The sequence below is a fragment of the Sinohyriopsis cumingii genome, chromosome 8, assembly GCF_028554795.1.
Source record: "Sinohyriopsis cumingii isolate HCF-2022 chromosome 8, ASM2855479v2, whole genome shotgun sequence".
NCBI lineage: Eukaryota > Metazoa > Mollusca > Bivalvia > Unionida > Unionidae > Sinohyriopsis > Sinohyriopsis cumingii.
The window spans coordinates 103578635-103603174 of record NC_142968.1 but is presented as its reverse complement, the minus strand read 5'-3'; the positions used below and the strand labels follow the sequence as shown (position 1 = coordinate 103603174).

General features: G+C 36.8%; 1 protein-coding gene across 1 annotated transcript; it reads right to left on the bottom strand.

Moving 5' to 3' along the window:
* Nucleotides 1-14232: 14232 nt before the first annotated feature.
* Nucleotides 14233-20701, bottom strand: LOC149794276 (uncharacterized). The gene is made up of 2 exons (XM_089968428.1): nt 18083-20701; nt 14233-16410 (listed from the first exon to the last, which is right to left on the bottom strand). The coding sequence occupies exons 1-2, from the start codon at nt 18576-18578 to the stop codon at nt 15956-15958; spliced, it is 951 nt and encodes a 316-aa protein (XP_089824554.1). The 5' UTR covers nt 18579-20701; the 3' UTR covers nt 14233-15955.
* Between the last annotated feature and the right edge of the window lie 3839 nt (nt 20702-24540).

Below are 24540 nucleotides of genomic sequence, written 5' to 3'. Positions count from 1 at the left end.
ATTTAGGCACAAATATATGCATTTGTTTTAATTTATTTACTACAGGTATTAGAAATTTCAGATTAATGTGAAGAGATAAGCACAATCAATTGTAGCTTCCATCCATAAGGTTGTTAGACTAGTCTCTTGTCAATTTTTTAGCTACAACTGGACCAAGAACTATGCTTTAAGACAGTCTGCATTTGTAAAATGAATGCTCACTGTGCAGCTCAAAATGACATGATCATTAAATTATGACTTGAGATGTTACATTTTAACTGGTTTGGAACATCCTCATTGCTTTCTGATGCAAATCTAATGATTCCAACTCTCAGAAATAAACTTATAGTTAATCATAGTGATAATATGAAATTGGTAAATTTTGACTTAATACCATACACATTTAAAACCAAACCTCGTTATGTCAGTGCAAACATTTGTAATTTGGAAACAAAGTCATAACAGTGAGTGTAGTGTTCAAGAAATGCTATTTTTAATAGGCAGCACAGCCAAACATGCATCATAAGCTGCAAGGTTGTGACATGTATTTTTGTACAGGTAAAATTAAGGTCAGTATATCTATATTGCATACAGCATGCAAGATGCCAACCACTATATCCAGGAAAATTAAAATAAAGGGGATGACACTATAATGACAGCATTCTCAGAATCATAAAAATGTCTTGTTAGGAGAATAGTCTTTATCATGTTTTTTTATTATATGCCAAACACTGGCAAGTGAATAAAAATGGTTTTGTCATATATTTGTAATTCTCATGATTAATTAGCATTTAAAATGACAGTGTTTTGACAACACTTAAAAGAGCAATTAATTAGTAGTTGTTGTTTTGGGGCTTAACGCCATTTTTCAGCACACGATAGGCTATACATGGCGGCCAGTATTAATGGTGGAGGAAGAACCCGGGAAAACCCCGGAAAGAACCACCGACCCACGAGAAGCTACTGGCAAGCTTTCTCACATACCCACATTGGCTGAATCCTAGACTCGAACTGTCGCAGACAGAGGTGAGATGGCAATGATCCGCAACGGAGAGCGCTTTAGACCACTCGGCCACTCGGGGGCCCCTAATTAGTAGTAGTTCTATACTACAATTAGTAGTAGTTGTAGTATAGAAGCCCAGAAGAACCATATACACTGAATACAAAATCAAAGTAAAAATTAAAATATCTCCACTTTTGTTCCTGCAGTTTTGTATCCCTTTATTATAGGTTTAGTTGTTGTAGGGTTTAATGCCATTTTTCAGCACAAGATAGGCTATACATGGCGGCCGTTATAAATGGTGGAAGAAGAACCCGGAAAGAACCACCGACCCACGAGAAGTTACTGGCAAGCTTTCTCACATACCCACATTGATCGAGGCCGAGATGGCAGTAATCCATAACGGTGAGCGCTTTAGACCATTCGGCCACTCAGCGCCCCATAGGTTGAGTCATTACAGTGTTTGGCACCTTACATGGTTCATACAGTATAGATATATGAACTTTTAGTTTTACCTGAACTAATATACCCCATTGGATGCATGTACTTTATGATGTGTGGCCTATTAAAATTTTTTTATGTCATATATATTTCATTTATATTTTGTCCTTAACATTTGTCCATTGTTTTAAGTTCTAAAGAAAATGATTACCTAACTAATTTTGTCCATGACTGTAAGTTGTAAGCTTCTTTGCATAGCAAGGGTTCAAAATCAGTCTTGTTAACAGTAAGACTAGGTTTTTCCATTGGAATTATTTTTACATTCTATGTATATAAATAGGGATTTGATAAACAAATAATTTATTCAAGTTCTATACCAGTGCATAGCAATCCATGATCTGAGTTTGCATTTGTGTCGGATATAATTCAGGAAGAATTATTTATTCGAAATATTCATTGGAATTACTAAAGGGGTCATTGACTATTGGACTAACACATTATTTTGGATTATTGTGTACTCGTTCCAAGACATTCTGAATTGCATCATTGTAGAACATGAGAACAGTCAAGTCTGTTGGAATTAATTTAAATTTGGAACCTTCCATATTTTTGGACTTGTAATATGATATTTATGATTATTTTGGGATTTAATTCACAATAATCTGTCTCTTGAATTTTCACTTTGTATTCTTAAAACATAAATAACTTGTTAATTTTACTTAAATTGCTCGTTTCACATATTTCTATTTTAAGACCTAGAGTCATAACATTTAACATGGCACTGATTGGTGACACCATTATTTTTCCATATTATAAAAGTTTGCACTGACAGAGTAAGGTTTGGTTTGAAATTGTTTTAGGTATGAAGGGATTAAATAGCTAGATTGTAATTGTTCCAGGTAAATACATTCAATAACAGGAGATGTGGGTACAATTCCTAATGGATCTGCCAGAAAACCGAGTTAATTTTCCTTTAATATTTTTTATTATTTCGTTTTGACCTTTCTTTTAATCTAGATTGTTTTACTTCTTGTAAATATGTGTTGTTCGAAGCGTGTACAGTTATGTGCGGGTCTGTGTCCCGGGAGGAAGAACAACTTTGATCTTTGAACAAAGCGACAACACCAAGTGTGGAACTAGTGTTAAGCTAACCCAAATATATTGGATCCAAATGGCCCATTAAAATAATGCACAAAACGCTTAACATAATAATGAACAGAGAGGGAAAGAAATGAAAATACACAACCTGATATGATCTTTGTACTCTAGGCTATAAGCTTTACCTTCTAGAACAGTCATGGTTGAATGATCAAATGAGAGGATTTTGATGTAGGTTTTAACGCCAGTTTTCAGCACACGATATGCTATACATGGCGGCCAGAACTTATGGTGGAGGAAGAACCCGGGAATGAACCACCGACCCACGAGAAGCTACTGACAAGCTATCTAACATACCAACATTGGCCGAATCCGAGACTCGAACCCACGCAGACATAGCTGAGATGGCAGTGATCCGTAACAGAGAGCGCTTTAGACCACACGGCCACTCGGGGCCCCCAAAATGAGAGGAACACATATAAGTAGTTAAGTGGGCCACTTTACCGTCAATGGGAATTAGCATTACAAGACCCCTTGGGCAACTCTAGCGTCAAGGGAAATTTAACATGGAGAAAAATCGTGGGCAACTCTAGGGACAATGGGAATTTAACATAGAGTTTGGGTCTGTCTAGCGACAAGGGGAAATTAACATGGGAATAGAGTTTGGGTCTGTCTAGGGACAAGGGGAATTGAACATATGGAAATTGAACATGGTGGGTCTGTATAGCGTCAAGGGGAATTGAACATGGTGGGATTGTCTAGGGAGAATGATGGTAGAGGGTCAAACACAACAGAGACAGAAACATACATACACTAGTACAAGCGTGAGATTTATATATAAAGCGTTACCAAGACCTGAAATCTTGCTGGGGTGTTCAAAAATTTGCATAATTGTAATGATGCTATAAATAGCTATAATCAAGGAAATGCTCAACAACAAAATGGATGTGACTAAAAGTAACGCTAAAATGACGAAATTGTCCCAGAATTTAAAGGAAAATAAACATATCCCCGAAAATTAAGTTACAATGGTTTAGACTAAAATGGATAAAATTAGTAACTACTTACAATATCAACTTCTGTGACGATCGTGAATAAATACCTATGTATCTATAATTAGCTGAAATTCCTATGAAATCCCACTATCTATTTATAGCTCCAACTTGTGGGTTTTTCCTTTGGAAAATCCCACTATCTTTTTATAGCCTCAGCTTGAGTGACGTTCCTGTTTATGAATTCTAGTATATATCTATAGCTACAAAATGTGGAAATCCCCAAGTCGATATTTATAGTCTCAAAATTTCCAGCGTCAGTGACGTCACTGTACTGAACACTAGGGGATAAATGTCAACAGTGTTGCAAGTGGCTGACCTGAATACACGCTACTGCAGGTAGGTAGGTAGAGTGTATCTGATAGGGATAAAGTGAGTTTTTATAGGGACAAACAGAGACCAATACACACACACACACACAACGTACGCGCGCAGACATACGCACACACACATACACACACACACACACACACAGGGAAGAGGAAAAAAAAAAACCCAAATATACTATCAATACAGAAGGGAGATAACACAAACCCCAAATAAACTATCAACACAAACGTACGCGAACGCATACAAACCCCAAATATACTATTCACACAACGTCGCTAACGCATACAAACCCCAAATATGCTATCCACACTCGGGAGGAAGAAGAAAAAACAACCAAATATACGATCTACACAACGTACGCGAACACACACACACACACACATACACACACTCACACACAGAGGGAAGAGGAAAAAACAAACCCCAAATATACTATCAACACAGAAGGGAGATAATACAAACCCCAAATAAACTATCCACACAAACGTACGCGAACGCATACAAACCACAAATATACTATCAACACAGAAGGGAGATAATACAAACCCCAAATAAACTATCCACACAAACGTACGCGAACGCATACAAACCCCAAATATGCTATCCACACTCGGGAGGAAGAAGAAAAAAACAACCAAATATACGATCTACACAACGTACGCGAACAAACACACACACACACACACATACACACACACAGAGGGAAGAGGCAAAAACAAACCCCAAATATACTATCAACACAGAAGGGAGATAATACAAACCCCAAATAAACTATCCACACAAACGTACGCGAACGCATACAAACCCCAAATATACTATCAACACAGAGTGAAGAAGAAAAAGTTTTTTGAAAGCACCTAAGCCCTCACCTGCAATGACCAACTCTGCCAAACACATACACCCCACCCCCACTCCCAACACTACAAAACCCATTTAACCCGTTATTTTATGGCATCAGTGTGTGATTTAGGAAACATCAAGACACAAAATGATGGATGAATAGACTGACTATTGTTTACCGACTTGCATGCCTAAAGAGCGTGCGTGAAGGAAAACATCCTTCCATTTCAATTCTAACTAAAACATGATCCAGAGGGATAGAGAGAGGTGAAAGAGCACAATTTCATAAAGTGTGAGTAAAAACAAAACACGCCATCCTTATTATACAATGTCAAGACCAAGAGACACTTACGTTTTCTTTCTGGTCTATTCTCTTTTAGAAGGTAGTATGAAATTTCACATCAGGGCCAACGCATCGGCTCACATTGTCAATTTTTCCATTTCCATGTCTTTACTGGCACAAGTTCTTCATCATCTTCAATTTCTTCTTCTTCTGAATCCCTCTTCTCTGTTTCGTCTTGTTTTTTGTTTCTTCTCTTTTCTCGTAGGGCACTCTGAATTCCAGTGTCCTTTCTCCTGACAACGATATTAGGTATCTTGACTTTTGTCTCTCTTTCTTAGACGAAGCAGGTATTCTGGAGACAAATACCCATTTACCTTTGCAGGTATAGCAAACTTCATTAGCACTTACACACTTTCGTATGACTCTCATCAAATCAACGATCAAAAGAGTAAGTTTTGTTGCCACTTTCGCATGTGAATTATGCTTTCGTATGACTTTTAGCAAATATTTGACCAGCAGGTCGATCTGTGCTGACTCTTCCATCTTCTTGATCGTTTGAGAGCGGAATGAATACTCTGACGCTAAGATACTCTCCTTATATACAGGGACCTGCTGCGTATGAAACCTAGTCAAATGTAATTTTGCAATAAGATGAAACGATTTCATTGAGGAAGTAAAAAGCAATGATGTACCGTATCGCCTCACGCAAAACCTGAAGTGTTAGTTCAAATCCGTGTCAGCGATTTCGAAGACGACATAACTGAGCTTTAATCAATGCTCTCCAATTATGCCACAAAACCACGAGTCCTGATTCACGCCAAAAGAAATTTCGTTCGGTCCATCAAAAATAGTATCATATCTGAGAAACGCAAAAAGGAACTTCCAGAAAACTGAGAAAGACGGCTTACACCTACAACGTAAATGTATGAGTTCAAGTAGTGCGTAAAACTTAGTCAAATTAACTTTTTATAGTCAAGACGAAACGATCTCTTTTCGAACAAGAAAGCAGACACCAAGCGACAATGGCGATCCGTGTCACACAACACTTTTCAAAATGTATATTATCAGAGGTTTGTTCTAGCGATCTGCACGGTTAAATTAAATGTTGATGTATTTTGCAATAAGACCGACACAATTTCCATGGATCTCCCATGGTACGAATGTTCGTGCATTAGTTTAATTTTTAAAAATATTTTTTTTATATAAATCGCCTATAGGATAGACCCAGTAAAGCATGGCCATTCTCGTCACTGTCTGAATAGCTACTCAAGTCAATTCGAAGCGAACGCGGTAAGAAAATAAGTATAGCCAATGAAATGGCTTACAACGGGTGATGCATTGTTTTGTTCTAGGACTGTGTGGCATAATAATCCCTATGTTCTTGCGTTGTTACCATTACAGTGCAGACAGACTGAAATGTGAACTTACAAGCCCTCTTTGTGTGTGTTGTACCATTTCCTCTTACCACATCAAAATACTGAGCGTCACAGTATTGGTTCGCGTTTTCAAACTAACCATTTTCTTTATATCTCACTTAAACATTTCGACATAAACACTCACACTGACATCGGTAGAGTCAGAACAGACGTGTTACAGTATTGAGGGGCATGTTATCTTTTCGTTTTCAAACTAATAAATTTGGGGCTTGTATGAAGTAAAGAACCGAAAGTACAGTGAAACTCGAGGATGATGACCCAATCTGTCTGTCTATTGATGCGTGTATTTACTTAAGAAGAAATATGACCTCTAAAACACAAAGAGATACGGCAAGCATGATTAGATCAAACACAACGATGTTTTCCTTCACGCCCGTGTAATTTAGAGTTTCAATCGTCTTTGAAGACAAACTTGGTCTCCTTTTGTAGGGCTTGAAATAATAAAAGAAACTGAAAAATCTTAAGCACTTTGCTATAGATAATTTCATCAACAGACTAAACAACATAAATACCGTTACAACAATAGAAAGCCTTAAATCTTCTATCAAAAAGAAATGCATGAAAAAAATTAAAGATTAACGATAACTAACCAATGAAACCGAATTTAACAAAGGCAATGACATGTGAAGAAATGCCTCTCACTTTGGAAAGGTAGGCGAATGTACTCTGTCATGCACCATCAACTTGAAAAAAATTATAAACAGAGAGAAACCTGAATTCAAAATTCAGTTGTTTCTTTTTCTTCAAAATTGTTTCGTTTCTTTTTTCTTTTTTTTTGGAACAAATCTAAGCACTAATATAGAGTGGAAAAGGGAAAATGCACATACAAGCTTTGATATTTCTGAAAAAATGAGGGGATATTCCTAACGTTCATAACCACCTATATATGCTTGGACTTGTCTGTGACTTATCCACAAAACAAGATGTACATATTTCTGGTCAAGCTGCAAGTGTGTGCGTGTTTTTGAAAATGGTAAAAATGGGATATACAATTTTCTCGTGACACTTATAAAGTGAAGAGTCTGTGCAAGTGTCAAAAGCCAAAGTCATATAAGTTTTGTATTTTGTACGGCTTGTAAAGATTTCCACTTCAGAAAATGTGAAGTATCACAAGTTATTATTACAAACAGAAGTGGAACATAGGGGCTTGCAAGAAAGAAAATAACCCAGACAGTTGGTGTCATCAAGAGTGCTAGAGACGGTACCCGAACTTGCTTGCTTGCTTACTTGAATTAAAGTGATTTTCGCTCTAATGGAGCATGTATCACTGGTTTAATAACGCACCGCGTGATTTTTAATTACTCCTGGGGAAGGAAAGAGAGCCTCATCCCCCCAGGCTTTTATGTACTCACAGACTACTTTTAAATTTAGCCAAGCAGGTGTAGGACTAACTAGTCCTTAACAACCTGACTGAAAGGCTTTAAACATGAGTGGGAATTGTCTCACCACACACTCATTTTTCTGTCCGAGCGTGGTAAAGGAGGAAAAAGGTGCTCAGCAAGACAGCCATGGATGTTAAGTACTCACCAAAACGCTAGCCCGTACTTATTTCAAATCAAGTCGTGTCACCAAAAAAGACGACGTGTACGACATCAAAGGCATTGTCAAACGCAGAATGCCTCAGTGCTAACTGGCTAGGTCTGCATTTCTTACTCCCGCTGCTGTTGCGTATATTTCTTCCCTCCACACCGAGTTCTGGGCCTAATTCTTTAAATTTCGTTGTACCCGAACTTACATTATCCATATTATCACCAACAAAAAAAAACAAAAAAAAAAAAACGCACAGACCTAAAAGAAACACTCACTCACTTTTTACAGAACATTACTATTTTTAAAATTTTGATAAGCGACGGAAACGAACAACTTAGAGTCACACTTTCTAACCAAGATAAAGAAATCATGTGCTGATAGACTCACTTCTGTATTTTTTTTTCTAACTGACTAACATATCATAGGCAATGGAATGTTATTTCTTTTCGAGAGTATGGGGTAGCCCTGAAATTTTTTTGGGGAACTTGAAGCTAAGGCAATCGCTTCAAGTTCCCCAAAAAAATTTCAGGGCTACCCCATAATCTCGAAAAGAAATAACATTCCATTGCCTATGATATGTTAGTCAGTTAGAAGAAAAAATACAGAAGTGAGTCTATCAGCACATGATTTCTTTATCTTGGTTAGAAAGTGTGACTCTAAGTTGTTCGTTTCCGTCGCTTATCAAAATTTTAAAAATAGTAATGTTCTGTAAAAAGTGAGTGAGTGTTTCTTTTAGGTCTGTGCGGTTTTTTTTTTTTGGTTTTTTTTTTGTTGGTGATAATATGGATAATGTAAGTTCGGGTACAACGAAATTTAAAGAATTAGGCCCAGAACTCGGTGTGGAGGGAAGAAATATACGCAACAGCAGCGGGAGTAAGAAATGCAGACCTAGCCAGTTAGCACTGAGGCATTCTGCGTTTGACAATGCCTTTGATGTCGTACACGTCGTCTTTTTTGGTGACACGACTTGATTTGAAATAAGTACGGGCTAGCGTTTTGGTGAGTACTTAACATCCATGGCTGTCTTGCTGAGCACCTTTTTCCTCCTTTACCACGCTCGGACAGAAAAATGAGTGTGTGGTGAGACAATTCCCACTCATGTTTAAAGCCTTTCAGTCAGGTTGTTAAGGACTAGTTAGTCCTACACCTGCTTGGCTAAATTTAAAAGTAGTCTGTGAGTACATAAAAGCCTGGGGGGATGAGGCTCTCTTTCCTTCCCCAGGAGTAATTAAAAATCACGCGGTGCGTTATTAAACCAGTGATACATGCTCCATTAGAGCGAAAATCACTTTAATTCAAGTAAGCAAGCAAGCAAGTTCGGGTACCGTCTCTAGCACTCTTGATGACACCAACTGTCTGGGTTATTTTCTTTCTTGCAAGCCCCTATGTTCCACTTCTGTTTGTGATAATAACTTGTGATACTTCACATTTTCTAAAGTGGAAATCTTTACAAGCCGTACAAAATACAAAACTTATATGACTTTGGCTTTTGACACTTGCACAGACTCTTCACTTTACAAGTGTCACGAGAAAATTGTATATCCCATTTTTACCATTTTCAAAAACACGCACACACTTGCAGCTTGACCAGAAATATGTACATCTTGTTTTGTGGATAAGTCACAGACAAGTCCAAGCATATATAGGTGGTTATGAACGTTAGGAATATCCCCTCATTTTTTCAGAAATATCAAAGCTTGTATGTGCATTTTCCCTTTTCCACTCTATATTAGTGCTTAGATTTGTTCCAAAATAAAAAGAAAAAAGAAACGAAACAATTTTGAAGAAAAAGAAACAACTGAATTTTGAATTCAGGTTTCTCTCTGTTTATAATTTTTTTCAAGTTGATGGTGCATGACAGAGTACATTCGCCTACCTTTCCAAAGTGAGAGGCATTTCTTCACATGTCATTGCCTTTGTTAAATTCGGTTTCATTGGTTAGTTATCGTTAATCTTTAATTTTTTTCATGCATTTCTTTTTGATAGAAGATTTAAGGCTTTCTATTGTTGTAACGGTATTTATGTTGTTTAGTCTGTTGATGAAATTATCTATAGCAAAGTGCTTAAGATTTTTCAGTTTCTTTTATTATTTCAAGCCCTACAAAAGGAGACCAAGTTTGTCTTCAAAGACGATTGAAACTCTAAATTACACGGGCGTGAAGGAAAACATCGTTGTGTTTGATCTAATCATGCTTGCCGTATCTCTTTGTGTTTTAGAGGTCATATTTCTTCTTAAGTAAATACACGCATCAATAAACAGACAGATTGGGTCATCATCCTTGAGTTTCACTGTACTTTCGGTTCTTTACTTCATACAAGCCCCAAATTTATTAGTTTGAAAACGAAAAGATAACATGCCCCTCAATACTGTAACACGTCTGTTCTGACTCTACCGATGTGAGTGTGAGTGTTTATGTCGAAATGTTTAAGTGAGATATAAAAAAAAATGGTCAGTTTGAAAACGCGAACCAATACTGTGACGCTCAGTATTTTGATGTGGTAAGAGGAAATGGTACAACACACACAAAGAGGGCTTGTAAGTTCACATTTCAGTCTGTCTGCACTGTAATGGTAACAACGCAAGAACATAGGGATTACTATGCCACACAGTCCTAGAACAAAACAATGCATCACCCGTTGTAAGCCATTTCATTGGCTATACTTATTTTCTTACCGCGTTCGCTTCGAATTGACTTGAGTAGCTATTCAGACAGTGACGAGAATGGCCATGCTTTACTGGGTCTATCCTATAGGCGATTTATATAAAAAAAAATATTTTTAAAAATTAAACTAATGCACGAACATTCGTACCATGGGAGATCCCATGGAAATTGTGTCGGTCTTATTGCAAAATACATCAACATTTAATTTAACCGTGCAGATCGCTAGAACAAACCTCTGATAATATACATTTTGAAAAGTGTTGTGTGACACGGATCGCCATTGTCGCTTGGTGTCTGCTTTCTTGTTCGAAAAGAGATCGTTTCGTCTTGACTATAAAAATTTAATTTGACTAAGTTTTACGCACTACTTGAACTCATACATTTACGTTGTAGGTGTAAGCCGTCTTTCTCAGTTTTCTGGAAGTTCCTTTTTGCGTTTCTCAGATATGATACTATTTTTTATGGACCGAACGAAATTTCTTTTGGCGTGAATCAGGACTCGTGGTTTTGTGGCATAATTGGAGAGCATTGATTAAAGCTCAGTTATGTCGTCTTCGAAATCGCTGACACGGATTTGAACTAACACTTCAGGTTTTGTGTGAGGCGATACGGTACATCATTGCTTTTTACTTCCTCAATGAAATCGTTTCATCTTATTGCAAAATTACATTTGACTAGGTTTCATACGCAGCAGGTCCCTGTATATAAGGAGAGTATCTTAGCGTCAGAGTATTCATTCCGCTCTCAAACGATCAAGAAGATCGAAGAGTCAGCACAGATCGACCTGCTGGTCAAATATTTGCTAAAAGTCATACGAAAACATAATTCACATGCGAAAGTGGCAACAAAACTTACTCTTTTGATCGTTGATTTGATGAGAGTCATACGAAAGTGTGTAAGTGCTAATGAAGTTTGCTATACCTGCAAAGGTAAATGGGTATTTGTCTCCAGAATACCTGCTTCGTCTAAGAAAGAGAGACAAAAGTCAAGATACCTAATATCGTTGTCAGGAGAAAGGACACTGGAATTCAGAGTGCCCTACGAGAAAAGAGAAGAAACAAAAAACAAGACGAAACAGAGAAGAGGGATTCAGAAGAAGAAGAAATTGAAGATGATGAAGAACTTGTGCCAGTAAAGACATGGAAATGGAAAAATTGACAATGTGAGCCGATGCGTTGGCCCTGATGTGAAATTTCATACTACCTTCTAAAAGAGAATAGACCAGAAAGAAAACGTAAGTGTCTCTTGGTCTTGACATTGTATAATAAGGATGGCGTGTTTTGTTTTTACTCACACTTTATGAAATTGTGCTCTTTCACCTCTCTCTATCCCTCTGGATCATGTTTTAGTTAGAATTGAAATGGAAGGATGTTTTCCTTCACGCACGCTCTTTAGGCATGCAAGTCGGTAAACAATAGTCAGTCTATTCATCCATCATTTTGTGTCTTGATGTTTCCTAAATCACACACTGATGCCATAAAATAACGGGTTAAATGGGTTTTGTAGTGTTGGGAGTGGGGGTGGGGTGTATGTGTTTGGCAGAGTTGGTCATTGCAGGTGAGGGCTTAGGTGCTTTCAAAAAACTTTTTCTTCTTCACTCTGTGTTGATAGTATATTTGGGGTTTGTATGCGTTCGCGTACGTTTGTGTGGATAGTTTATTTGGGGTTTGTATTATCTCCCTTCTGTGTTGATAGTATATTTGGGGTTTCTTTTTGCCTCTTCCCTCTGTGTGTGTGTATGTGTGTGTGTGTGTGTTCGCGTACGTTGTGTAGATCGTATATTTGGTTGTTTTTTTTCTTCTTCCTCCCGAGTGTGGATAGCATATTTGGGGTTTGTATGCGTTAGCGACGTTGTGTGAATAGTATATTTGTGGTTTGTATGCGTTCGCGTACGTTTGTGTGGATAGTTTATTTGGGGTTTGTATTATCTCCCTTCTGTGTTGATAGTATATTTGGGGTTTGTTTTTGACTCTTCCCTCTGTGTGTGTGTATGTGTGTTTGTTCGCGTACGTTGTGTAGATCGTATATTTGGTTGTTTTTTTCTTCTTCCTCCCGAGTGTGGATAGCATATTTGGGGTTTGTATGCGTTCGCGTACGTTTGTGTGGATAGTTTATTTGGGGTTTGTATTATCTCCCTTCTGTGTTGATAGTATATTTGTGGTTTGTATGCGTTCGTGTACGTTTGTGTGGATAGTTTATTTGGGGTTTGTATTATCTCCCTTCTGTGTTGATAGTATATTTGGGGTTTGTTTTTTCCTCTTCCCTCTGTGTGTGTGTGTGTGTGTGTGTGTGTGTGTGTGTGTGTTCGCGTACGTTGTGTAAATCGTATATTTGGTTGTTTTTTCTTCTTCCTCCCGAGTGTGGATAGCATATTTGGGGTTTGTATGCGTTAGCGACGTTGTGTGAATAGTATATTTGGGGTTTGTATGCGTTCGCGTACGTTTGTGTTGATAGTTTATTTGGGGTTTGTGTTATCTCCCTTCTGTATTGATAGTATATTTGGGGTTTTTTTTTTCCTCTTCCCTGTGTGTGTGTGTGTGTGTGTCTGTGTGTGTGCGTATGTCTGCGCGCGTACGTTGTGTGTGTGTGTGTGTGTGTGTGTATTGGTCTCTGTTTGTCCCTATAAAAACTCACTTTATCCCTATCAGATACACTCTACCTACCTACCTGCAGTAGCGTGTATTCAGGTCAGCCACTTGCAACACTGTTGACATTTATCCCCTAGTGTTCAGTACAGTGACGTCACTGACGCTGGAAATTTTGAGACTATAAATATCGACTTGGGGATTTCCACATTTTGTAGCTATAGATATATACTAGAATTCATAAACAGGAACGTCACTCAAGCTGAGGCTATAAAAAGATAGTGGGATTTTCCAAAGGAAAAACCCACAAGTTGGAGCTATAAATAGATAGTGGGATTTCATAGGAATTTCAGCTAATTATAGATACATAGGTATTTATTCACGATCGTCACAGAAGTTGATATTGTAAGTAGTTACTAATTTTATCCATTTTAGTCTAAACCATTGTAACTTAATTTTCGGGGATATGTTTATTTTCCTTTAAATTCTGGGACAATTTCGTCATTTTAGCGTTACTTTTAGTCACATCCATTTTGTCGTTGAGCATTTCCTTGATTATAGCTATTTATAGCATCATTACAATTATGCAAATTTTTGAACACCCCAGCAAGATTTCAGGTCTTGGTAACGCTTTATATATAAATCTCACGCTTGTACTAGTGTATGTATGTTTCTGTCTCTGTTGTGTTTGACCCTCTACCATCATTCTCCCTAGACAATCCCACCATGTTCAATTCCCCTTGACGCTATACAGACCCACCATGTTCAATTTCCATATGTTCAATTCCCCTTGTCCCTAGACAGACCCAAACTCTATTCCCATGTTAATTTCCCCTTGTCACTAGACAGACCCAAACTCTATGTTAAATTCCCATTGTCCCTAGAGTTGCCCACGATTTTTCTCCATGTTAAATTTCCCTTGACGCTAGAGTTGCCCAAGGGGTCTTGTAATGCTAATTCCCATTGACGGTAAAGTGGCCCACTTAACTACTCATATACTTAAGATGAATACTATCTGTTGATTGATATATAAGAAAAAGGTTTTTAATTAATTTTATAGCTATGTGTTGGTGAAATATAAATATTGGTCATTTGTTTCGATGTCAACCGAAATATTTGTAGCCTTAAAGAATTGATACTAATCATTCGTCTTTCATGTTAGCATGATTGTAAGGATCCTATTTCCAAATTAATCCAGAACGAAACATTGTTGAATCCAACCTCAGATAATTATATGCAACTCCATTTTGAAAGTCAAGGATGCTGGCCATGGCTGAGGAATATTCTTCCTTTGTTATTTTTAGATGAACAAATTCATGAAAAAAAATTCATGATAAATTTTAATAGACTTTTCATTCTATTTTCAGTAATTAATTTATAGATTTTTAGCAAAGAAAAGACTCCAATGCTTGTAACTTGTTTTTATAAAGCATTAGAGTTTGACTACCAAAAGAGTAAATTCAGTGAAATCAGTGCCTCCTTTTGTAGCCATTATTTCCGGTATACTGATGGTTCGAAACATGGAGACAAAGTTGCAGCTTCCATTACAAGTCTCCAAAACTTCATCTTTTCAGATACCCTTCCAGACTGAAAGCCTTGTTGAATCTTAATTCTGACAATCCGTGAATATCCAAAATATTACAGAAATATGTGATCATACACACTGGATAAAGCAGTCTATAGTGTTGGTTGATAGATTGGTATTTTTGAAAATGAAAGGGCAGAAAAAGTAACGAAGACTGCTCTGCAGTCATCCTTTTCTGAATGGAAGATTTCTTACTCCAAATATTACATACTTCACTATGTTCTTCAACCATGGCAATATATGTGGAATGAAACTTCCATCAATGTCAGAACATCAAAACCCATCAGTGGAGAATGCTCCCCTCATGAATAGAAATCGCACAGATGAGATGGTATTAAGGTGAACCTCAACCGGAATGCATATCCTGACGCTGTCTAGTGTGTAGACTTCCAGACTATTTGACGGAAGTTACTTTCATGCGAACTAGTTTTATTTCTTTATGACCATCTTCCACCTTAGAAAAATTTGGACTTTTTCATGAAATGTGATTTTTCAGATGAAATTCTGACCATATATTTTAGGAACTTTATATTTGTGTAGCCATGCCAATTTATATTTACTATGTATTTCATTAACATCTTTACCTTTATCCTTTATAATGTATTGCACATGTTTAGTTTTATTTTGTAAGAGTTTATCTGCATAAAGATTCTTTGCAGATTTTCAGTTTTACATTTTTTGATCTTTTAATTTGTGCCATATAGTCATTTTTGTGCTGAGATGCTGTTAAACCGTATCACATGCATACTTACCAACAAAAGGGTGCTGTGTTTACCATGCAAGCTCTTATTGTCTGGTCTATTTTCTACACTCAGTCTTATGTATCTGCCTTTTTATCTCGGGTATGCTGGGGTATGCTGGTTTATTTACATTGGGGTGATAAATGAACACCGAGGTCATCAGTGCTGGGTAGCCAAAAATGTTATCTTATATTTGTACTGTAACTTATCGCTTTCTATGGGGGTTTACACTTTAGAATCAGAATTTAAAAAGAAACAGGTCGAGTGTCACAATTCAACAAGCTTCATGTGTACTAAGTAATTTAATGATTCAATTTTTTGTTTGATTTTTTTTTGTTTTGTTTTGCAGGATGCTCTACTGTGAACTAACTGCTGTTGTATATTTCTTTGCAATCAGTTACTACTTGATGCATCAGCATCTATCCAGAGAATAAATCCGGAAAAAGAAGAATAATCTTCACCATGTATTTGGGAACCATAAACGGTCCTGACCCAGACCCGTTCACCAGTTCTGCAATAAATGATTGCTGTGATGCCACCTTGATCATAATTGGAGCCGCCAAATACATAGGTTCTCCCTTTGCTGTTTCCTTCGTGTACAAGTTCAGTGACGACGCCCAACCCAGTGGTGGTGGCGAGAACGTTGGTGTAGAAAAAGTAGGTGCCACTGATTGGACACGTCATAATACCTGATGTTTTGTCGTACGCATTCCCTTCGTTGTAGTCAACCCTATCAAACACAAGAGATCGGCCTGGCATTAGTTGTATCGGAGCGTTGAAGAACAATGCTGTAAAGGCAACTTTTGTTACTATACTCCTTCTCTTGGTCTTTTCTTCCTTTATTATTGCTACAATGATAACAAAACTCAAAAGTTTGTTTTTCTTAATCCATTATTTAGTGTGTAGATTCGTAAGTTTTAGGTGAGTAAGGGATAGATGATACAATCATTCACTTAATATTCAGTCAATAGAACAATCTTGCTCGAAACTATGTTGATTGTTCACAAAAATCATTACTTCAGCTATGATTCTTGCGTGATTTAACAAGATTAACGTTTAACTGTTATTCTAATGAAACCCTTATTATTCTCTGAACTTAGCTTTCACAAAGTCCATAGACGTGTAAGGACATAACCTTCACAAGTCCATGTACGTCTATGGAAACAGCCTTCACAAGTCCACATACGTGTAAGGAAATAGACTCTACAAGTCAATAGACGAATAACCTCTACAAGTCGATAGATGTGTAAGGAAATAACTTTCAAAAGTCCATAGACGTGTAAGGAAATAACCTTCAAAAGTCCATAGACGTGTAAGGAAATAGCCTCTACAAATCCATAGACGTGTAAGGAAATAGCCTCTACAAATCCATAGACGTGTAAGGAAATAGCTTCTACACGTCCATAGACGTGTAAGGAAATAGCCTCTACAAATCCATAGACGTGTAAGGAAATAGCCTTTACAAATCCATAGACGTGTAAGGAAATAGCCTCTACAAATCCATAGACGTGTAAGGAAATAGCCTCTACAAATCCATAGACGGGTAAGGAAATAGCTTCTACAAGTCCATTGACGTGTAAGGAAATAGCCTTCACATGTCAATATACATGAAAGGAAAAATAATGTCAAGACGTGACTCACTAAATACAAAACCTATTTGGCTTTTTAAGTTGGGTCTGGCACATCAACACTTTGAAGGGTGTATTACTTAGGAGGCAAGTAAAGTGCCTTGCCAAAGGATGCATCACATTAACTGATACTGGCTGATTTTATGGTGGCAATCAAACCCGCACCATTCTGGTCACGAAACTAACGCCATAACCACTGAGCCAATGTCATTCCACCTCTGAAAACACGGACTATACATACAAGTCCAGGTAAATGAGAAATTATGCATAACTTTATGAAATGCAATTCTAGAGATATATATTTACTGAAACCACTAGTATCACACTAGTGTCGCATTTTAACCAGGTAGTGAGGAAAATTAAAGTACCCCACAATTATCGGATTATAACGTGTATAACCTTTATCGATATTTGTGATAATACAAAAATTCTTCTGAACATGAGGAAAGAACGAGTTGGATCTAGTGTTGGAATACGGTAGAGACGTACTTTCACACGAAATAGAAGCAAGTTCTTTCTCCCGCCTCAGAACCAAACACGTAAGTGGTTTAATATTTTCATGGGACATTTGTTTTCTTAGCATTATCTTAAAATTGAAACACATACTACAGTTCCTCGTTGTTAAGTTGGAGACGGGGTTGCAAATGCTGGTTAATACAAAACAAAGAAAATTTTTATTAATTCCTACCTTGTATAAAATAACTTTAAGACGCTTGTTTGAGAAATTGAAATATGAAATTCAATATACACATTGTAAACAGATCCAGCATGGGTGTATGGTGCAGTAGGTTGAGAATTAATACAGAAATACGGACGAAACATCGGTACTGAAAATCGTGTGCGAAATGTAATATTTTGAATGAACATGTAATGAAAACTGTAGGTGTGATACCTCTCTGAATTCGATGCTGGAACGATGGAAAGATCTCGACATTGCCACTCTTTTCAGCCTGACGGAACATCGGGGTAGAAGCTGAACTTAGTACCGAAGCATTTCCGGATATTGAATCTACTGCCTTGTCTTCCTTCGTAACGTTTGACTCGGAAATCGATACAGTAGAGGACCTAGAGCTGTCCTGACTTGCATCAGTATTCTTTTCTTTTTTAACCAGATTCTCCAACTCGTATGTTTTTTCTTCTGAATTTTCAAGTCTGTATTGTAGATGTTGCATATGTGACGAGCGTCTTTCAGCATCATCAAGACGTCTCTTTAGTACAGGTATTTCTTCCAGTTTCCTGTCGGATTTACGCACATTTTCTTCCAAGTCCCCGAGTCTCTTCAGAATGATACGGAAAACACTGCTTTCTCCGTCCAACTGCATCATTGAATCCGCCGTGCAAAGAGGTAAAACAAACAAAAGAGTTACAATGACCAATGGGTGCGTCATTTTTTTTTCAACTTTGCCACCTCCGTCGTCAATGTATATTTTTCATAATTTTCACTCCATATCGCATTATCATATGAATCGTGCTCCTTGTTCTACATTGCTGGCGATAAGAGCATATATTTGTATGGGGCATGATGACCTGTTCTCTTAATTCGTGACTGAATTTGAGACAGAATTCATGTATCAAATAAAGTGAGAGATGGATGAAAATGTCCCAATAAATTTAAACACAGTCTAAGTGTTGAACTATTCTGCCCTATCATGTCGGTAAGATTTCTTTTTCTTTAAACTAGAATATAATGAAACATGATTGAATTAAACGCTGTGCTTATTTTTTGAGCTTTACATATCGTACACACTAACCCATTGACCATGTTAGTCCGTTTTCTCAGAGCAAGATGCTTAGAAACAGGCAGCACCTACATTGACAAAAAACGCAGTAACGTATTTAATAAAATATATGGGGTTTGATGACACTTTAGCACAATCCCAGCAATACAATACTTATGGAAGGTTAAGTTTAAAAACTATATTGGTAAAAGTTGCATTAGGAAGAAAATCCTTTTCCAAAAACGTACAAAAGTAATCCTACAAAATAAAACATAGCATATGAAAATGCTAAACTCTTTCATCGGTATATAAAACTCAAGGTTACTGTAGTTTCCTTCAACGGTATATAAAACTCAAGGTTACTGTAGTTTCCTTCAACGGTATATAAAACTCAAGGTTACTGTAGTTTCGGTGTTAGAAAGATATAATTTATGTTCACAACTCTTGATGTCGACCGCATTCTTGTAAAAGTTGCAATATTTTCTCTGGCAGGACATCGTCATTGATTTTATTTATGAAACAATTTACTCACTGGGTGAAAGTCGATACACTCGATAAAAATGATTTCCAATGTCAGTTATCAAAACCTCCCACAATCGTGTTTAATCTTTGAGAATAAGATGTTCTCAACAAATTCTTTCGTTTTTCAAAGTAAATTCCATGATATTAGAGCCTCCTCATTGTATGGAAACAACTCAAAAGACGGATCCTCATTGTATTGCAAACAACTCAAAAGATGGATCCTCATTGTATGCAAACAACTCAAAAAAATGGATCCTCATTGTATGCAAACAACTCAAAAGATGGATCCTCATTGTATGCAAACAACTCGAAAGATGGATCCTCCATCTATACAAACGAGTCAAATGACTCAAACCATGGAGACAAAGCTGGAGCTGCCATTGCAACACCTCGTGAAACCATTTTGAGCAACGAAAACATTTCTAGCGCTGAAATTACAGCGATACTGAAACCTTTGAACTACAGTTGAACCTCCCGAAAATAATTTATCTTATGTCCTCGTCCTCCCTTTCCTCACTTAAAACCTTACAAAAACAAAACATTACAACCCTTCAGTGTCTCCAATTATGCAAAAACATGATTTGTTTATACAATCTGGTAAAAGTATTTTGTTGACTGTCCTAGTCACCTTAGAATTAGGGTAATAAAATGGCAGACAAAGCGATCAAAGTTGCTCTACACTCGTGTCCATAAGTCTGATTCGTCTCAATATATACTTCAGAAACTTCAAAAAGTTCAAAACAAAGCGGCTCGGATCATGCTTAGAGTACCACGATCAGAGCACACCTCCCCGCTGCTCTGTACCCTACACTGGCTATCCATTCGATCCAGAATCATACACAAAATTCATTCTCTGTGCTACGTTTCACTGACGGACTCCAGTCCAACATACCTATCCGACCTCTCCCATGTCTACAAACCAGCAAGATACTTACGCTCCTCTTCTGAGAATCGTATACTCATTAATCCCACTACGAAAACAAAGTCATATGGACAACGTTCTTTTGCATACCAGGGCCCAGCAAAATGGAATGAATTGCCTACTGAACTTAGACACAAAGCCACAGTGATCCCAGTCAAGAGTGCTCTTAAAACTCACTTATTTGGACTGCAAGAACAAACTTCAAGACCTAGTAATGTTCCCTACCTTAAATATTTTCAGCATGTTTTTTAATGTTTTTTTAGTTTCATTGTGTTTGATTTTTTTAAATAATATCATTATATGTGATTTTTTTATGTTATGGGTGTTGTCTAATGTTGTAAAGCGCTTAGAGCTTCAAAAGATTAGGCGCTATACAAAGTCCTCATTATTATTATTATTATTATTATTATTCTATGGTCTTAAATTAAGTAGAAAAAAGAGTGAGAAACAACAATGGTCGCAAAAGTAAATGTTGTTTTTTTATGTCACTACATTACAGAAGTGAAAATGTTAAAAGAACTTACGGTATAGCGAATGATATCAGAATTACTAAGACAAGTCCTAATAAATAAAGTTCTGAATAATCTTTAGTGGTATTCCAAAAAATTTCCAACGCTGAAAGTGTCGATAAGCCTGCCGTGGCCGATAGTCTCTAATTTATTAATGTGCTAATGACCTGAATTGTAATGATGTGCCAACAGTCTTTTGTTGAACCACATTAATATAATCAAAGGTTTCCTTGTTTTAACTTCGCTATAATTTCCTGCTAATGTCTCATTCCAAGAATATTATTCAGCACTTTTTATTTCCAGGGAATAATAAATAATTTCACCAAATTAAACTTGAATACAGCAATATAAGTGATTTCTGCCCAGATGTTATCGTAGGAATTAATAATTTTTAAGTAAACAAGATTAAAGTTATTTTTAAAAACTAGAGACACAAAAGAATAACTAGAATGAGGTTCAACATTTCATTTCTTAAACAATCGGAGTAATAATTAGGTTTGTTAAAACAATTATAAAGGTCGGCTACAAAATATAGTTTTACATAACCCATGGCATATAGTAAATAAAAAACTTAATAAACAATGAAACAAATGCAAATTAAACATACGTAGCATCTTAAATATTATGTATATCAGTATGTTCTTCTTACTTAGAAAAATATGTGGAATGAAAACTCCAGAAATAAGCTTAAGAACATGAAATCTACCAATGGGTATTGTGATCCGCCATACAGAGGAAATCGCGGATATTATTTGGCATTGTGCTAATCACGACAAATACACAAATACATAACTCATGCATACTTATTACATGCTCATTCTTTCTCCACTGGCTTTACATTGTCAGAATCGCGCAGTATTGTTCCATACTGCATTTTTTCTTACTATAAAACACGCGTATCTTTAAATCAGTATCGTGTGTTATGAACTGCTTTTACTTGTCAGCAAGCAGTGTATGCTCATTTCTTAGATGGATATGTGGATGAACTACACATGCTGCTTGGGCCATCTGAAAGTAGAAATGATAAAGTGAATGATGTGGTTGAGTTCACTGAGTCACAAAATAAACTTTCAACCAAGCAAACTACTGACTGTGATATCCGATCCGTCCACAACAAACGTGAGACACGCGGTATTGACTGACAAATACCATTCTGATCATTTAAATAGTTATTGAGGAGACATGTTCTTAACAACTCAAAAATCACTTGGTTCAGACTATGACCCATGCTCTCAAGGGTCTATAAAATTAGCATAGGAAGGCATATTAAGTTCAAGAACTATCCCGTCTACATCAGGTACGTGCCATTTTACAAGTCTTCCCAAACTCTAAATTCGAAAGAGAAAAAAATGCAACTCAAGAAGGCGGGTTTTTGGTATATAAAATAAGATAAAGACCCTCAAACCAATTAGACAAGACGACGAAAATGTCATATTTACGATGGCAAAACGTACTGTCACACCGCAGCCGCTTTGCAATTTTCTCCGTTTTACTTTTTGAGACAATGTTTGCACTTGAAGTTGCGATGGAAGTTGTACAGGTAATGTAAATAGTTGGGGTCCCTCCAACGAAGAGCAAGCAAGTGACAGGGCATAAATTAATGTCGTCTTTAGCTGGTAATAACACTGACAAAAAAATAAATGTACATACATATTTGCATCTTCAAGTTCCTCAAAATGTACTTTCTTAGTTATTTCTGCCAATCAAAATTTTAGGTTCAAGACATTGATCCACATCTCGAAACTGTAATGTAATTTCGACCACATTTCCAACAGAAATCACATTCTTCTTACTGCACTCATACGAAATGAACGTGAAATTCCCTAGCAAACACTACTTAATTCTGCGTCTTTTGAGAATTTCAATTAAAATAATTCATATTTTGTTCCAACATTGTGATTCCAAACAGTCAATGACAGAATAATAACACAAGTGCAGCTGCATCAAGACCAGTCCCTCCAGTTACATGCATCGTACGGGATTGAACCGGCTAATAAATCCAGTCAATGCGTATTAATTCACAATATGACACTCGGTTTCAATTTTAAGAAGACCAAAACGAGATTTCAAGTTCAGAGGTTGCTGGGCTGTGCTATGTGCGCATGAATGCTGTTACTGTGTTTTTGTTGAAATACGTTTGTGTGGTTACTTTGGAATCCAGATGAAATTCAATTGCTTTGTACATTTTAGCGTGTTCTATTTGTTATTCAGGCTTAGGTAGAAAAGCAAAATGAGTATATAATAAAAATATTACTCGATTTGTATGGGAAAATATGAACCCATTTTTTCTGAGTAATACTCTACTCCTAACGTCGTGCAGTATAGTTCAGAAAACATGTTTATATTGTTCAATACAAATGCAGTAACCTATTAATTCATGAAGGATGAATCACAACTACTGACATTGGAACACATTCTTATCGAGCGTGTTGACTACCTCATCACGTGGGACCAAAGTTTTTATGTGAACTCAATGAAGAAATTTTTATAAAGATGTACTACCCCCCAAAAAATCCTTTACTTTTTGATCAAATTCTGATACAATACACTTTTGACTGCATAATGTAAGGATGTTGAATGTTTTACCTTTCAATTTGTTTTATATACCGCTTACATAGTTTTAACATCTTCATTCTTTAGCTTATATCACTTAGTACCGTACGTTTGTTCTTATCTAACGCGGTATTACCCAGTGTGGTGGGAGTGTTGTTTTTTAAATTAAAAAAATCTTTATGTTGCTAGAACTTTACTTACAATTTACACCATATATCCAGTACTGTGCTTACCCTGACTGTGTTAAACCCTACAGCTATTACTAATTTATTACCGTTAATACAAATGAGTAGCACATAATATTTAATCCTGGATTTTATGCTAGTAGGTTTTTAAGACCTTCGGCGTGGGAATGGAATCCCAAAAAATGATGGGCTTTATTGCGGGTTTTCAGGTTTCCATGAGTTCACAGATTTAAACAGGGCTGCAATATCTACGATAAAACTTGTGGCTCTGTCCGGGAATCGGATAGAGACGTTGCCGTCAGATGTTGCAACGGCTGCTCCAACATTGTCTCCATTTTCTGAACTCTGTATACATGGACGTATGGCTACGACAAGAGGCTTTGGTTTCATTCAGCTTACTCTGGAATACAAGAGGATTCGTACGCGGTCATTTTTAATGGCAAAGATAAAATATTATTGTAAAGGGTTTAAATAACCGTTGCACTAATTTGTGAATAGAAAAGATTTTGCTATTAGCAACATGGAATTTTGCAGATTCTATTTATGGACGAATTTGTATAACACAATCACGAGCTAAATTTAGTTTTCAAAAGATGTAAGGTTTGCATGTTGGGTCTGCAGACGACATCATATGCGGAACTAGATGGATTTGACGATAGTTTGGTAGTATGCTGAGGAGCCTGTTTTTTTTGGATAAAGTGATGCTTCATTTTCGACAACATAGAACCTTCCTAGAGTGAACGTTTCAAATGCTCCATACAAAGTTCGTGTCCCCGACTGCACATCCTAACAACAAGTGCACAAAAGATTTTTAAGTTGATCCGTGCACAATCAAGCCGTAGTCAAGATTTGATCTTAATAAAGTCCTGTGTGAGTCGTGCAAGTCTCTCCATCCTCCACCTCAACCTGTGCTTGCCAGTACTTGTATTCAGTCAAGAGCT